General features: G+C 44.4%; 1 protein-coding gene across 1 annotated transcript in view; it reads left to right on the top strand.

The window, feature by feature from the left end:
- Nucleotides 1-7,044, top strand: part of LOC144486016 (uncharacterized) — a 209,859-nt gene extending 202,815 nt beyond the window's left edge. Inside the window, exons 15-16 of the mRNA XM_078204125.1 lie at nucleotides 4,738-4,820; nucleotides 5,681-7,044. Coding sequence (XP_078060251.1) covers nucleotides 4,738-4,820; nucleotides 5,681-5,746 — 149 coding nt within the window. The 3' untranslated portion in view covers nucleotides 5,747-7,044. The remainder of the gene's footprint in view (nucleotides 1-4,737; nucleotides 4,821-5,680) is intronic.
- The last annotated feature ends 7,919 nt before the right edge of the window (nucleotides 7,045-14,963 follow it).

The following is a 14,963-nucleotide window of genomic DNA, read 5'->3' as shown; positions in this document are numbered from 1 at the left end:
TCTGCCAGGGCCCCTGCAATTTCAACACTCGTCTCCTTCAAGGTCCGACGGAATACCCTGTCCGGTCCCAGGGATTTATCTACTCTGATTTGCCTCAAGACAGCAAGCACCTCCTCCCCTTTAATCTGTATATGTTCCATGACCTCCCTACTTGTTTGCCTTATTTCCATAGACTCCATGCCAGTTTCCTTAGTAAATACGAATGCAAAAACCCATTTAATATCTCCCCCATTTCTTTTGGTTCCATACATAGCCGACCACTCTGATCTTCAAGAGGACCAATTTTATCCCTTACTATCCTTTTGCTCTTAATATACCTGTAGAAGCTCTTAGAATTATCCTTCACCTTGTCTGCCAAAGCAACCTCATGTCTTCTTTTAGCCCTCCTGATTTCTTTCTTAAGTATTTTCTTGCACTTTTTATGCTCCTCAAGCATCTTATTTGCTCCCTGTTGCCTATACATGTCATACATCTCTCTCTTCTTCTTTATCAGAGTTCCAATATCCCTCGAGAACCAAGGTTTCTTATCCTTATTCACTTTGTCTTTAATCCTGACAGGAACATACAAACTCTGCACTCTCAAAATTTCTCCTTTGAAGGCCTCCCACTTACCAATCACATCCTTGCCAGAGAACAGCCTGTCCCAATCCACGCTTTTTAGATCCTTTCTCATTTCTTCAAACTTGGCCTTTTTCCAGTTTAGAACCTCAACCTGAGGACCAGATCTATCTTTATCCATGATCAAGTTGAAACTAATGGCGTTATGATCACTGGAACCAAAGTGTTCCCCTACACACACTTCGGTCACTTGTCCTAACTCGTTTGGCAAAGTTTGCATTTGACAAAGTCCCTCATGGCAGGTTGGTTAAGAAGGTTAAGGCTGATGGGATACAAGGAGAGGTGGCTAGATGGGTAGAAAACTGGCTTGGCCACAGGAGACAGAGGGTAGCAGTCAAAGGGTCTTTTTCCGGCTGGAGCTCTGTGACCAGTGGTGTTCATGCTGTGAAGGGGCTTGGGGCTCCGAAAGCTTGTGTGGCTTTTGCTACCAATTAAACCTGTTGGACTTTATCCTGGTGTTGTTAAACTCCTTACCAGTGGTGTTCCGCAGGGCTCTGTACTGGGACCTCTGCTATTTGTGATATATATAAATGATTTGGAAGAAGGTGTAACTGGTGTTATCAGCAAGTTTGCAGATGACACGAAGATGACTGGACTTGCAGATAGCGATGAACATTATCGGACAATACAGCAAGATATAGATAGGCTGGAAAATTGGGCGGTGAAATGGCAGATGGAATTTAATCCAGATAAATGCGAAGTGATGCATTTTGGAAGAACTAATGTAGGGGGGAGTTATACAATAAATGGCAGAGCCATCAAGATTATAGAAACACAGAGGGTCCTAGGTGTGCAAGTCTACGAATCCTTGAAGGTGGCAGGACAGGTGGAGAAGGTGGTGAAGAAGGCATATGGTATGCTTGCCTTTATAGGGCGGGGTATATAGTATAAAAGCTGGAGTCTGATGTTGCAGCTGTATAGAACGCTGGTTAGGCCACATTTGGAGTACTGCGTCCAGTTCTGGTCGCCGCACTACCAGAAGGACGTGGAGGCTTTAGAGAGAGTGCAGGGAAGGTTTACCAGGATGTTGCCTGGTATGGAGGGTCTTAGCTATGAGGAGAGATTGGTTAAACTGGGCTTGTTCTCCCTGGAAAAACGGAGAATGAGGGGAGACCTAATAGAGGTGTACAAGATTATGAAGGGTATAGATAGGGTGAACAGTGGGAAGCTTTTTCCCAGGTCGGAGGTGACGATCACGAGGGGTCACGGCTCAAGGTGAGAGGGGCAAGGTATAACTCAGATATCAGAGGGACGTTTTTTACACAGAGAGTGGTGGGAGCCTGGAATGCACAGCCAAGTAGGGTGGTGGAGGCAGACTCGCTGACATTGTTTAAGACTTACCTGGATAGTCACATGAGCAGTCTGGGAATGGAGGGATACAAATGAATGGTCTAGTTGGACCAATTATCGGCACAGGCTTGGAGGGCCGAAGGGCCTGTTTCCTGTGCTGTACTGTTCTTTGTTCTTTGTTTCCGAATAGGAGATCTAATATTGCATCCTCTTTAGTTGGTACCTCTATTTATTGATTTAGAAAATGTTCCTGGACACATTTTACAAACTCTAACCCATCTAGACCTTTAACAATATGGGAGTCCCAATCTATATGTGGAAAATTAAAATCCCCTACTATCACAACTTTATGTTTCCTACAGTTGTCTGCTATCTCTCTGCAGATTTGGTCCTCCAATTCTCGCTGACTATTGGGTGGTCCATAATACAACCCCATTAACATGGTCATACCTTTCCTGTTTCTCAGCTCCACCCATATGGCCTTGGCAGACAAGCCCTCTAATCTGTCCTGCCTGAGCACTGCTGTAACATTTTCCCTGACTAGCAATGCCACCCTTCATCCCTCTGCCTCTATCACGTCCGAAACATCGGAACTCTGGAACATTGAGCTGCCAGTCCTGCCACTCCTGTAGCCAAGTTTCACTAATGGCTATAATGTCATAATTCCATGTGTCAATCCACGCCCTCAGCTCGTCTGCCTTCCCCACAATACTCCTGGCATTGAAATAGACACACCTCAGAAGATTATTACCACCAGACACAACCCTTCTATTTGTGATTTTGCATGAACTATTAACATCATTTATTTTCACCCCCGCTCCACTACCTGCTCTGGCACTCTGGTTCCCATCCCCCTGCAAATCTAGCTTAAACCCTCCCCAATAGCACTAGCAAACCTCCCTGCAAGCATATTGGTCCCCTTGTAGTTCAGGTGTAACCCGTCTCTCTTGTACCGGTCCCAACTGCCCCAGAAGAGGTCCCAATGATCTAGAAATCTGAAACCCTGCCCCCTGCACCAGTTCCTCAGCCACACGTGTTCATCCGCCCGAGCATCCTACTCTTACCCTCACTGGCACGTGGCACAGGTAGCAATCCTGAGATTACTACCCCTGGGGTCCTGCTTTTTAACTTCCTACCAAGCTCTTTATACTCACTCTTTTGTACACACATTCGCTATATTCTGCTGTATCTCCCTTTCACACAGAGACATATTCTCTCTAGCTTGTTGTATTTCTCACAAGCACACATTCTCTATGTCAAAGAAAGAACAAAGAACAAAGAAAATTACAGCATAAGAACAGGCCCTTCGGCCCTCCTAGCCTGCACCGACCATGCTGCCTAACTGAACTAAAACCCCCTACCCTTCTGGGGACCATATCCTTCTACTCCCATACTATTCATGTATTTGTCCAGACGCCTCTTAAAACTCACTGTCGTATCTGCTTCCACTACAACCCCAGCAGCGAGTTCCAGGCACCCACACCCTTTGTGTAAAAAACCTGCCTCGTACATCTCCTTTAAACCTTGCCCCTCGCACCTTAAACCTATGCCCCCTAGTAATTGACTCTTCCACCCTGGGAAAAAGCTTCTGACTATCCACTGTGTCCATGCCTCTCATAATCTTGTAGACTTCTATCAGGTCGCCCCTCAACCTCCGTCATTCCAAATAGAACAAACCAAGTTTCTCCAACCTCTCCTCATAGGTAATGCCCTCCGTACCAGGCAACGGTCTGGTAAATCTTTTCTGTACCCTCTCCAAAGCCTCCAATCCTTCTGGTAGTGTGGCGACCAGAATTGAGCACGATATTCCAAGTGCGGCCCAACTAAGGTTTAATAAAGCTGCAACATGACTTGCCAATTTTTAAACTCAATGCCCCGGCTGATGAAGGCAAGCATGCCGTATGCCTTCTTGACTACCTTCTCCACCTGCATTGCCACTTTCAGTGACCTGTGTACCTGTACACCCAGATCCCTCTATCAATACACTTCATGGTTCTGCCATTTACTGTATCTTTCCATCTGTATTAGACCTTCCCAAATGCATTACCTCACATTTGTCCGGATTAAACTCCATCTGCCATCTCTCCACCCAAGCCTCCAAACGATTTATATCCTGCTGTGTCCTCTCATGGTCCTCATTGCTATCCGCAAACCCACCAACCTTTGTGTCGTCCGCAAACTTACTAATCAATCCAGTTACATTTTCCTCCAAATCATTTATATATATTACAAACAGCAAAGGTCCCAGTCCTGATCCCTGAGGAACGCCACTTGTCACAGCCCTCCGTTCAGAAACCCTTCCACTGCTACCCTCTGTCTTCTATGACTGAGCCAATTCTGTTTCCACCTTGCCAGCTCACCTCTGATCCCATATATATATGTATATATACATATATAGATATCTGGCAGTATCCCTCTCTCGCTCACATTCCATATATCGGCAGCATCATTCTCTCTCATTCTCACATTCTCTGTATCTTGCTGTATCTGTTCCTCACACTCACACATTTTCTGTAGTTTGTTGTATCTCTCCCTCACACACTCTCATTTTCCTGTATCTCAGAGGCACAGTGGTTCGCATTGTTGCCTCGCCAGGGACACGGGTTCGATTCCCAGCTTGGGTCACTGTCTGCGCGGAGTCTGCACATTCTCCCCATGTCTGCGTGGGTTTCCTTTGGGTGCTTTCCTTCCAGTTTCCTCCCACAGTCTGAAAGACGTGTTGCTTAGTTGCATTGGCCATGCTAAATGCTCCCTCAGTGTCCCTAACAGGCACCAGAGTGTGGTTGCTGAGTGTGTTTAACCTTCTAAAATTGTGATTTTTGTCTTTAGGCATTGGCGGCACGCAGATTAAATTGGTGATTAAATTCATGGGACATGTTGGTGTTGAAGTGATGCAGAACATTATTCTTGAGGTGAGAATCTGTTTGGAGATTAAATATTGGTGACATCAATTCCTGCCTCTCACTCTGAATTCACAGATCAGGAGCTCCATGTCAGATTAAAAGCAGCTTCACTATCCTGCTGATTATCCTTGTATTATCCAGACCACCCTCCTGTTGAAGGGCCGAGTGGCCTCCTCCTGTTCCTGCGTTGGTGTCTGAACCTCTATAGTGTAGCTGAAGTGGGGAGCATTGTCACAGTCCAGTCCCATTGGTCCAAACCCCTCACAGATTGAGGGCAAAGAAAGTCTGAAACAACCTCACATTGCTCTGCTGACCCCAAGATCACCTCTCTCTCTCTCTCTGTCTTCCTCTCTCTTTCCTTTGCTCTCTTTCTCCCTCTATCCATCTCTGTTGCTGCCTCAATGTCTGTCCTCTGTCTCCCTCTCAATTTCTTGCTAACTCTCTCTCTCTCTCTGTCTTGATCTCTTGTCATCTCTCTCTCTCCGACCTTCAATGTTTGTCTCTCTCTCTTCTCACCTTCTGTCTTACTCGGCCACTTGCTTTGTCTCCATCCCTCCCTCTCTCTCTTTTCCTTGAGTCTGTCCTGCTCTTTCTTTTTCTCCCTTTTCTTTCTGTGCCCATCTCTATTTCTCTGTCTTTTTCTTTGCTTCATCCAGTCTCCCCTTTGCTTCTCTCGCTCCCTCACTGAACTCATTTCTCCAGTCCCATTTTCACTACAAACGTTGGAAGCAATGTCACCTGTTCCGTATGGCCAGTGCAGTTCCAGACAGTGATTGGCAGTGAATGTGACTTTTTGTCCCCAAACTCTACTTCACAATTTCCCTGCACCCTCACTGCAATATGAATTATGTCTCCTGTCTGTGATATAGCTGCAGCTGTCACTCAAGAATCGATTTCCGGATGTGGATCTTCATTTGAGTATTGCAGATGATTAACTCTCGGCTGTGGCTTACTCCAGAAGATTGTTGGTGATGGATTGTATCAGTCAGCGCATGATGGCCTGTGTGTTTGACAGCTTTGCTCACTAATCGTCCTGCCTTACAATGTTAAGTAGCTAGCAAAGGATTCATTGCTCGCTGTGTGCTACTGTTACATCATTATTGATTCTTCTTCATGTGACAGGATTGTGGGAACTTTAGCTTTTGCTTTGTTAAATAGGGAAACATACCCTCAATTTGAAAATACTGACTACTGGGCTGTTGGACAGAGATTGACCCAACATTGACCATTTTTAACTTTCTGCTTAATGAGAGAATGATCTGTGTGGAGCCCCCTGAGAATGGGCCCCCTGTGAATGGGCAAACAGACCACTGTTAATCCAAGCTAAATTCTGGGGAGATATCATCCTTTTTCTGAAGGTTGTGACAGGTTGATGTTGGTCGGTACAGAATAGAATACAGGCTTATTGTTTTATCTATAGAATAGGAAGTGAGTGTATGAAAAGTGAAATATTTGACAACTGATCTCACGAACCCAGTGAAAGAAGAAATTACATCAGCTTTATTAACCAAATTGATATATGCTGGCTCCAATCAGATCCTCCTTATCTGGAGTAGTGATACTGCTGGTGGAGCAGGAAGCAATATGTTTGTATCTTCACTCCATTCGATTCATAGAACCGGTGAACGGTCCCTGTTGGTCCCATTGTGAAGATGTAAAAGTGTAACAAAGAACAAAGAACAGTACAGCACAGGAAACAGGCCCTTCGGCCCTCCAAGCCTGTGCCGCTCCTTGGTCCAACTAGACCAATCGTTTGTATCCCTCCATTCCCAGGCTGCTCATGTGAGCAAGATATGATTAGGACTAAAATCACAGGAAAATCCTGCCAAGGATGCACTCTCAGCAAAACAACGTCTGTGGAGATCAGTAAAATTTAGTATTTCGAGTCAATGTGCTGGCTTTTGAGCTGAAACATTAACTGTGTTTCACTCCGCAGTTCCTGCCTGACCTGCCGAGTCTGTACAGCTTGTCTTTTTCTGTTTTTTTCTTTACACGATCAGGTCTATCAGATTCTCATTAATGGGCTTTCACAAACCCAAACCTATGCCTCAGAAAAGCCTCGGAAGAAACAGGAGAAAATCACGAGGGTTTTGATTGCAAAGTGTCTGTTTAACTGATTATTCAGCTGGGAACTGTAACGTGTTCGAGCCCATCACCATCACATGTGGGTTTCTCAGTTAAGTGGGTGTGTAAATGTATGCAATGTGTGCTTAATAAATCTCAAAATACTTGACCACAATGTTTCAAATCTGTTTCTTTTGGAGAGATGTCCAGATTATCGAATTAGGAGCTAAAACCACCCTGGAACGGTTTGAAACTCACCTTGTTGTCTGGCCTATCTCTCAGATTCTCAACTCTCTGTCTTCCCATGGATTCATCTTCCTCTCCCTGCTTCACTTTGAATATTTTTCCGGCTTTTCTGCTAATGAACACTCGCAGTTCACAAGATAGAAGAACATAAGAAATAAGAGCAGGAGGAGGCCATTTGGCCCCTCAAGCCTGCTCTGCCACTCAGTCCAATCCTGACTGATCCTGGGCTTTATCTTCACTTTCCCACCCACCCCCATATCCCCTAATTTTATGACACCACAAATCTGTCTGCTCCAGCCTTATATTTATTCAACAAAGGAGCACCCATAACTCCGAGTTAGAGAATTCCAAAGATTCATTGCCATTAGAGTAAAGAAATTACTCTTCATCTCTTTAGGGGCAGGTGCGACCTGTACAGTTTAATTTAATTTAATTTAATCTCAGTTGTTTGGGTTTAATCTCAGTTGTTTGGGTTTAATCTCAGTTGTTCGGGTTTAATCCCAGTTGTTGTGGATTTAATCTCAGTTGTTGTGGATTTAATCTCAGTTGTTTGGATTTAATCTCAGTTGTTTGGGTTTAATGTCAGTTGTTTGGATTTAATCTCAGTTGTTTGGGTTTAATATCAGTTGTTTGGGTTTAATCTCAGTTGTTTGGGTTTAATATCAGTTGTTTGGGTTTAATCTCAGTTGTTTGGGTTTAATCTCAGTTGTTCGGGTTTAATCCCAGTTGTTGTGGATTTAATCTCAGTTGTTTGGATTTAATCTCAGTTGTTTGGGTTTAATCTCAGTTGTTTGGGTTTAATCTCAGTTGTTTGGGTTTAATCTCAGTTGTTCGGGTTTAATCCCAGTTGTTGTGGATTTAATCTCAGTTGTTGTGGATTTAATCTCAGTTGTTTGGATTTAATCTCAGTTGTTTGGGTTTAATCTCAGTTGTTTGGATTTAATCTCAGTTGTTGTGGATTTAATCTCAGTTGTTTGGATTTAATCTCAGTTGTTTGGGTTTAATCTCAGTTGTTTGGGTTTAATCTCAGTTGTTTGGATTTAATCTCAGTTGTTTGGGTTTAATGTCAGTTGTTTGGATTTAATCTCAGTTGTTTGGGTTTAATCTCAGTTGTTTGGGTTTAATCTCAGTTGTTTGGATTTAATCTCAGTTGTTGTGGATTTAATCTCAGTTGTTTGGATTTAATCTCAGTTGTTTGGGTTTAATCTCAGTTGTTTGGGTTTAATCTCAGTTGTTTGGGTTTAATCTCAGTTGTTTGGGTTTAATCTCAGTTGTTTGGGTTTAATGTCAGTTGTTTGGATTTAATCTCAGTTGTTTGGGTTTAATCTCAGTTGTTTGGGTTTAATCTCAGTTGTTTGGGTTTAATCTCAGTTGTTTGGGTTTAATGTCAGTTGTTTGGATTTAATCTCAGTTGTTTGGGTTTAATATCAGTTGTTTGGATTTAATCTCAGTTGTTGTGGGTTTAATCTCAGTTGTTTGGATTGAATCTCAGTTGTTTGGGTTTAATCCCAGTTGTTGTGGGTTTAATCTCAGTTGTTGTGGGTTTAATCTCAGTTGTTTGGATTTAATCTCAGTGGTTTGGGTTTAATATCAGTTGTTTGGATTTAATCTCAGTTGTTTGGATTTAATCTCAGTTGTTTGGATTTAATCTCAGTTGTTTGGGTTTAATCTCAGTTGTTTGGGTTTAATCCCAGTTGTTGTGGATTTAATCTCAGTTGTTTGGATTTAATCTCAGTTGTTTGGGTTTAATCTCAGTTGTTTGGGTTTAATCCCAGTTGTTGTGGATTTAATCTCAGTTGTTGTGGATTTAATCTCAGTTGTTTGGGTTTAATCTCAGTTGTTTGGGTTTAATCTCAGTTGTTTGGGTTTAATCTCAGTTGTTTGGATTTAATATCAGTTATTTGGGTTTAATCTCAGTTGTTTGGGTTTAATCTCAGTTGTTTGGGTTTAATCTCAGTTGTTTGGGTTTAATCTCAGTTGTTTGGATTTAATATCAGTTATTTGGGTTTAATCTCAGTTGTTTGGGTTTAATATCAGTTGTTTGGATTTAATCTCAGTTGTTTGGGTTTAATATCAGTTGTTTGGGTTTAATATCAGTTGTTCTGGGTTTAATCTCAGTTGTTTGGGTTTAATATCAGTTGTTTAGGTTTAATCTCAGTTGTTTTGGGTTTAATCTCAGTTGTTTGGGTTTAATATCAGTTGTTCTGGGTTTAATCTCAGTTGTTCTGGGTTTAATATCAGTTGTTTGGGTTTAATCTCAGTTGTTTGGGTTTAATATCAGTTGTTAATATCAGGGATTTGTTCCCAGGAGCAGGCTGAGGGTAAGAGAGTGGGTTTTCTGACTTTAATTAATTCTTTATTTTTTCAGTTAATTTTGGGTTTAAAATCGGAGGTTTTTTTCAAAACCGGAAGTCGGGCCAGGAGAGGCCTGGGGAAGTTTTTGGAGGGTTTAAAAGCGCACCAAAGTATACAGCGGGCAGCATCGTAGCGGGCAGCAGAGTGAGTGGGAAGTTGAGTGAGCTGTCAGGGCTTTGGCTCACAGGGCTTGGACGAGCAGGGGTGAGTTTTTGTTTCCTTACACTCTTATTAACTTTTCACTGTCTTACTTGACATAAAGTGTCCAGTATGAGTGTGAAACCAGTGTGTTGTTCCCAGTGTAGGATGTGGGAGGTCCTGGAGGCATCTGGCCTCCCGGACATCCACATCTGTGAGGGGTGTGTCGAGCTGCGGTTCCTGAGGGACCGTGTTAGGGAGCTGGAACTGCAGCTCGAGGATCTTAGGCTGATGAGGGAGAATGAGGAGGTGATAGACAAGAGCTATCATCAGGTGGTCACACCAGGGCAACGGGAGGAGGCCAAGTGGGTGATGGCCAGGAAGGGTAAGGCTAGGGTGGTTGAGAGCACCCCAGTGGATTTGCCCCTGCACAACAAGTACTCCTGCTTGAGTACTGCTGGGGGGGACAGCCCGCCTGGGGGAAGCAGCAGTGGCCGTGTCTCCGCAGTGGAGTCCAGCCCTGTAACTCAGAGGGCTAAGGAAAAGAGGAGGAAGGCGGTATTAATCGGGGACTCAATGGTGAAGGGGACAGACAGGCGTTTCTGCGGAGGTAGGCGGGATTCTCGCATGGTGGTCTGCCTCCCTGGGGCCGGGATCCAGGATGTCGCTAGTCGCGTCCCGGAAATCCTGAGGTGGGAGGGAGAGGAGCCTGAGGTAGCGGTACATATTGGTACCGCTGATGTGGGTAGGAAGGGAGAAGGGGTCATGAAAAGGGAGTACAGGGAATTAGGGAGACAGCTGAGAAAGAGGAAAGCAAAGGTAGTAATCTCAGGATTACTGCCTGTGCCACGGGAAGGTGAGGGCAGGAATGGAGTGAGGTGGAAGATGAATGTGTGGCTGAGGGACTGGTGCAGGGGGCAGGGATTCAGGTTCCTGGACCATTGGGACCTCTTTAGGGGCAGGGGTGATCTGTATACAAAAAACGGGTGGAACTTGAATCACACGGGGACCAATATCCTGGCCGGTAGGTTGGCTAAGGTTACTGGGGAGAATTTAAACTAGATAGGTTGGGGGGAGGGGAGCTAGAAGAGTTGACTAGGATCAAGGAACTAATTGATGGGGTGGAGGATGCAGGGGTAAGGGGAATTACAAAATTAATGGTAGAGGAGAGGGTGCAAGTGAATGAAGGCGGTAATTTAGATAAGGGAGTAGAGGGAGAGGGTGTTCGCGACTCATCAAAGCGGGTCCAGATAAAAGCTGGAATAAGGACACTTTGCCTGAATGCACGAAGCATTCGGAACAAGGTAAATGAGTTGATGGTGCAAATCAGCACGAGTGGGTACGATCTAGTGGCCATTACAGAAACGTGGCTGAAAGGTGACCAGGACTGGGAGATGAATATCCAGGGGTATCAGGCGTTTAGGAAGAATAGACAGGAAGGAAAAGGTGGTGGGGTCGCGCTATTAATAAGAGATAATATCAGGGTAGTACTGAGGGATGACATAGGCTCTGAGGAACAAAACGTGGAATCATTATGGGTAGAGATGAGGAATAGTAGAGGGAGAAAGACACTAGTAGGTGTGGTATATAGGCCCCCAAATAATAATGTTGAGGTAGGGAGGGCTATAAACAAGCAGATAAGGGATGCGTGTAAAAACGGAACGGCAATAATCATGGGGGACTTCAACATGCACATTGACTGGCAGACTCAAGTCGGTAAGGGTGGAATGGAGGAAGAGTTCTTAGAATGCTGTCGGGATAGTTTCCTTGAACAGCATGTTACGGAACCGACGAGGGAACGAGCTATTTTGGATCTGGTATTGTGTAACGAGGTAGGTAGAATTAAGGATCTTATTGTGAAGGACCCTCTTGGGTCTAGTGACCACAATATGGTCGAATTTCTGATTCAGATGGAAGAGGAGAAAGTTTGGTCCCAAACCAGTGTCCTCTGTTTGAACAGAGGGAAATATGATAGGATGAGGGATGAATTGGCTAAGGTAGACTGGGAGAGCAGGCTGGCAGGTAGGATAGCTGAGGAACAGTGGAGGATTTTTAAGGAGATCCTTTTCAGTTCTCAGCAAAAATATATTCCAGCAAAAAACAAGGATTGTAAGAAAAGGGAGAACCAGCCGTGGATAACGAAGGAAATAAAGGAGAGTATTAAAATAAAAACAGCTGCGTACAGAGTGGCCACAAATAGTGGAGAAACAAGTGATTGGGAAAAATTTAAGAAACAACAAAGAGAGACTAAGAAAGCGATAAAGAAAGGAAGGATAGACTATGAAGCTAGGCTAGCAATTAATATAAAAAATGACAGTAAAAGTTTTTATAAATATATAAAAAGGAATAGAGTGGCTAGAGTGAATGTTGGACCCTTGGAGGACGAGAGGGGGGAGTTAATAGTGGGAAATGAGGATATGGCTGAGTCTTTAAATAAGTTTTTTGTGTCAGTCTTCACGGTGGAGGACACAAATAGTTTGCCAAATATTAACGATAGAGGGTTGGCAGCAGGAGAAATACTTAATACAATTAATGTTACCAGAGAGGCAGTGCTGGGTAGACTAATGGGACTGAAGGTGGATAAGTCCCCGGGTCCGGATGGAATGCATCCCAGGGTATTGAAAGAAATGTCAGAGGTAATAGTGGATGCGTTAGTGATTATTTATCAAAACTCGTTGCATTCTGGGGTAGTGCCGGTTGATTGGAAAACGGCTAATGTTACGCCGCTGTTTAAAAAAGGAAGGAGACAAAAGGCGGGTAACTATAGGCCGGTCAGCTTAACGTCTATAGTAGGGAAAATGCTGGAATCCATTATTAAAGAGGAGATAGCAGGGCATCTGGATAGAAATGGTTCGATCAATCAGACGCAGCATGGATTCATGAGGGGAAAGTCGTGCTTGACGAACATGTTGGATTTTTATGAAGATGTGACTAGGGCGGTTGATGGAGGAAAACAGGTGGATGCGGTGTTTTTGGATTTCCAAAAGGCGTTTGATAAGGTGCCCCATAAAAGGCTGCTGAAGAAGATTAGGGCACACGGAGTTGGGGGTAGTGTGTTAAAGTGGATTGGGGACTGGCTATCCGACAGGAAGCAAAGAGTCGGAATAAATGGGTGTTTTTCCGGTTGGAGGAAGGTAACTAGTGGCGTGCCGCAGGGATCGGTACTCGGGCCGCAACTGTTTACCATTTATATAGATGATCTGGAGGAGGGGACGGAGTGTAGGGTAACGAAGTTTGCAGACGACACAAAGATAAGTGGAAAAGTGAATCGAGTGGAACATAGAACATAGAACATAGAACATTACAGCGCAGAACAGGCCCTTCGGCCCACGATGTTGCACCGACCAGTTAAAAAAAAAACAAAAAAAAAACTGTGACCCTCCAACCTAAACCAATTTCTTTTCGTCCATGAACCTATCTACGGATCTCTTAAACGCCCCCAAACTAGGCGCATTTACTACTGATGCTGGCAGGGCATTCCAATCCCTCACCACCCTCTGGGTAAAGAACCTACCCCTGACATCGGTTCTATAACTACCCCCCCTCAATTTAAAGCCATGCCCCCTCGTGCTGGATTTCTCCATCAGAGGAAAAAGGCTATCACTATCCACCCTATCTAAACCTCTAATCATCTTATATGTTTCAATAAGATCCCCTCTTAGCCGCCGCCTTTCCAGCGAAAACAATCCCAAATCCCTCAGCCTCTCCTCATAGGATCTCCCCTCCATACCAGGCAACATCCTGGTAAACCTCCTCTGCACCCTCTCCAAAGCCTCCACATCCTTCCTGTAATGTGGGGACCAGAACTGCACACAGTACTCCAAGTGCGGCCGCACCAGAGTTGTGTACAGTTGCAACATAACGCTACGACTCCTAAATTCAATCCCCCTACCAATAAACGCCAAGACACCATATGCCTTCTTAACAACCTTATCTACTTGATTCCCAACTTTCAGGGATCTATGCACACATACACCTAGATCCCTCTGCTCCTCCACACTATTCAAAGTCCTCCCGTTAGCCCTATACTCAACACATCTGTTATTCCTACCAAAGTGAATTACCTCACACTTCTCCGCATTAAACTCCATCCGCCACCTCTCGGCCCAACTTTGCAACCTGTCTAAGTCTTCCTGCAGACTACGACACCCTTCCTCACTGTCTACCACACCACCGACTTTGGTGTCATCAGCAAATTTGCCAATCCACCCAACTATACCCTCATCCAGATCATTAATAAATATTACAAACAGCAGTGGCCCCAAAACAGATCCCTGAGGTACACCACTTGTAACCGCACTCCATGATGAATATTTACTATCAACCACCACCCTCTGTTTCCTATCCGCTAGCCAATTCCTGATCCAATTTCCTAGATCACCCCCAATCCCATACATCTGCATTTTCTGCAGAAGCCTACCATGGTGAACCTTATCAAACGCCTTACTAAAATCCATATATACCACGTCCACTGCCTTGCCCCCATCCACCTCCTTGGTCACTTTCTCAAAAAACTCAATAAGGTTAGTAAGGCACGACCTACCTGCCACAAAACCATGCTGACTATCACCTATCAATTCATTACTCTCCAAATAATTATAAATCCTATCCCTTATAATTTTTTCCAACATCTTGCCGACAACAGAAGTGAGACTCACCGGTCTATAATTCCCGGGGAAGTCTCTGTTCCCCTTCTTAAACAATGGGACAACATTCGCTAACCTCCAATCTTCTGGTACTATACCAGAGGCCAACGACGACCTGAAGATCAGAGCCAGAGGCTCTGCAATCACTTCTCTTGCCTCCCAGAGAATCCTTGGATAAATCCCATCCGGACCAGGGGATTTATCTATTTTCAGACCCTCCAGAATATCCTGCACATCCTCCTTATCAACTGTAATACTGTCTATTCTACTCCCTTGCAACCCAGTGTCCTCCTCAGCTATATTCATGTCCCCTTGCGTGAACACCGAAGAGAAATATTGGTTCAATGCTTCACCAATCTCCTCCGGTTCCACACATAACTTCCCTCTGCCATCTATAACTGGCCCTAAACTTGCCCTAACCAACCTTCTGTTCTTGACATACCTATAGAACGCCTTAGGATTCTCTTTAACCCTATCCGCCAAAGTCTTCTCATGTCCCCTTTTAGCCCTTCTAAGCTCGCTCTTCAACTCCCTCTTAGCCAATCTAAAGCTTTCTAGTGCACTACCCGAGTGCTCACGTCTCATCCGAACATAAGCCTCCTTTTTCTTTTTAACCAACAAAGAAACTTTTTTGGTGCACCACGGTTCCCTAGCCCTACCAATTCCTCCTTGCCTGACAGGGACATACCTATCACAGACTCGC

This window comes from Mustelus asterias, unplaced genomic scaffold (genome assembly GCF_964213995.1).
Source record: "Mustelus asterias unplaced genomic scaffold, sMusAst1.hap1.1 HAP1_SCAFFOLD_266, whole genome shotgun sequence".
NCBI lineage: Eukaryota > Metazoa > Chordata > Chondrichthyes > Carcharhiniformes > Triakidae > Mustelus > Mustelus asterias.
This window is presented reverse-complemented; position numbering and strand designations above follow the sequence as displayed.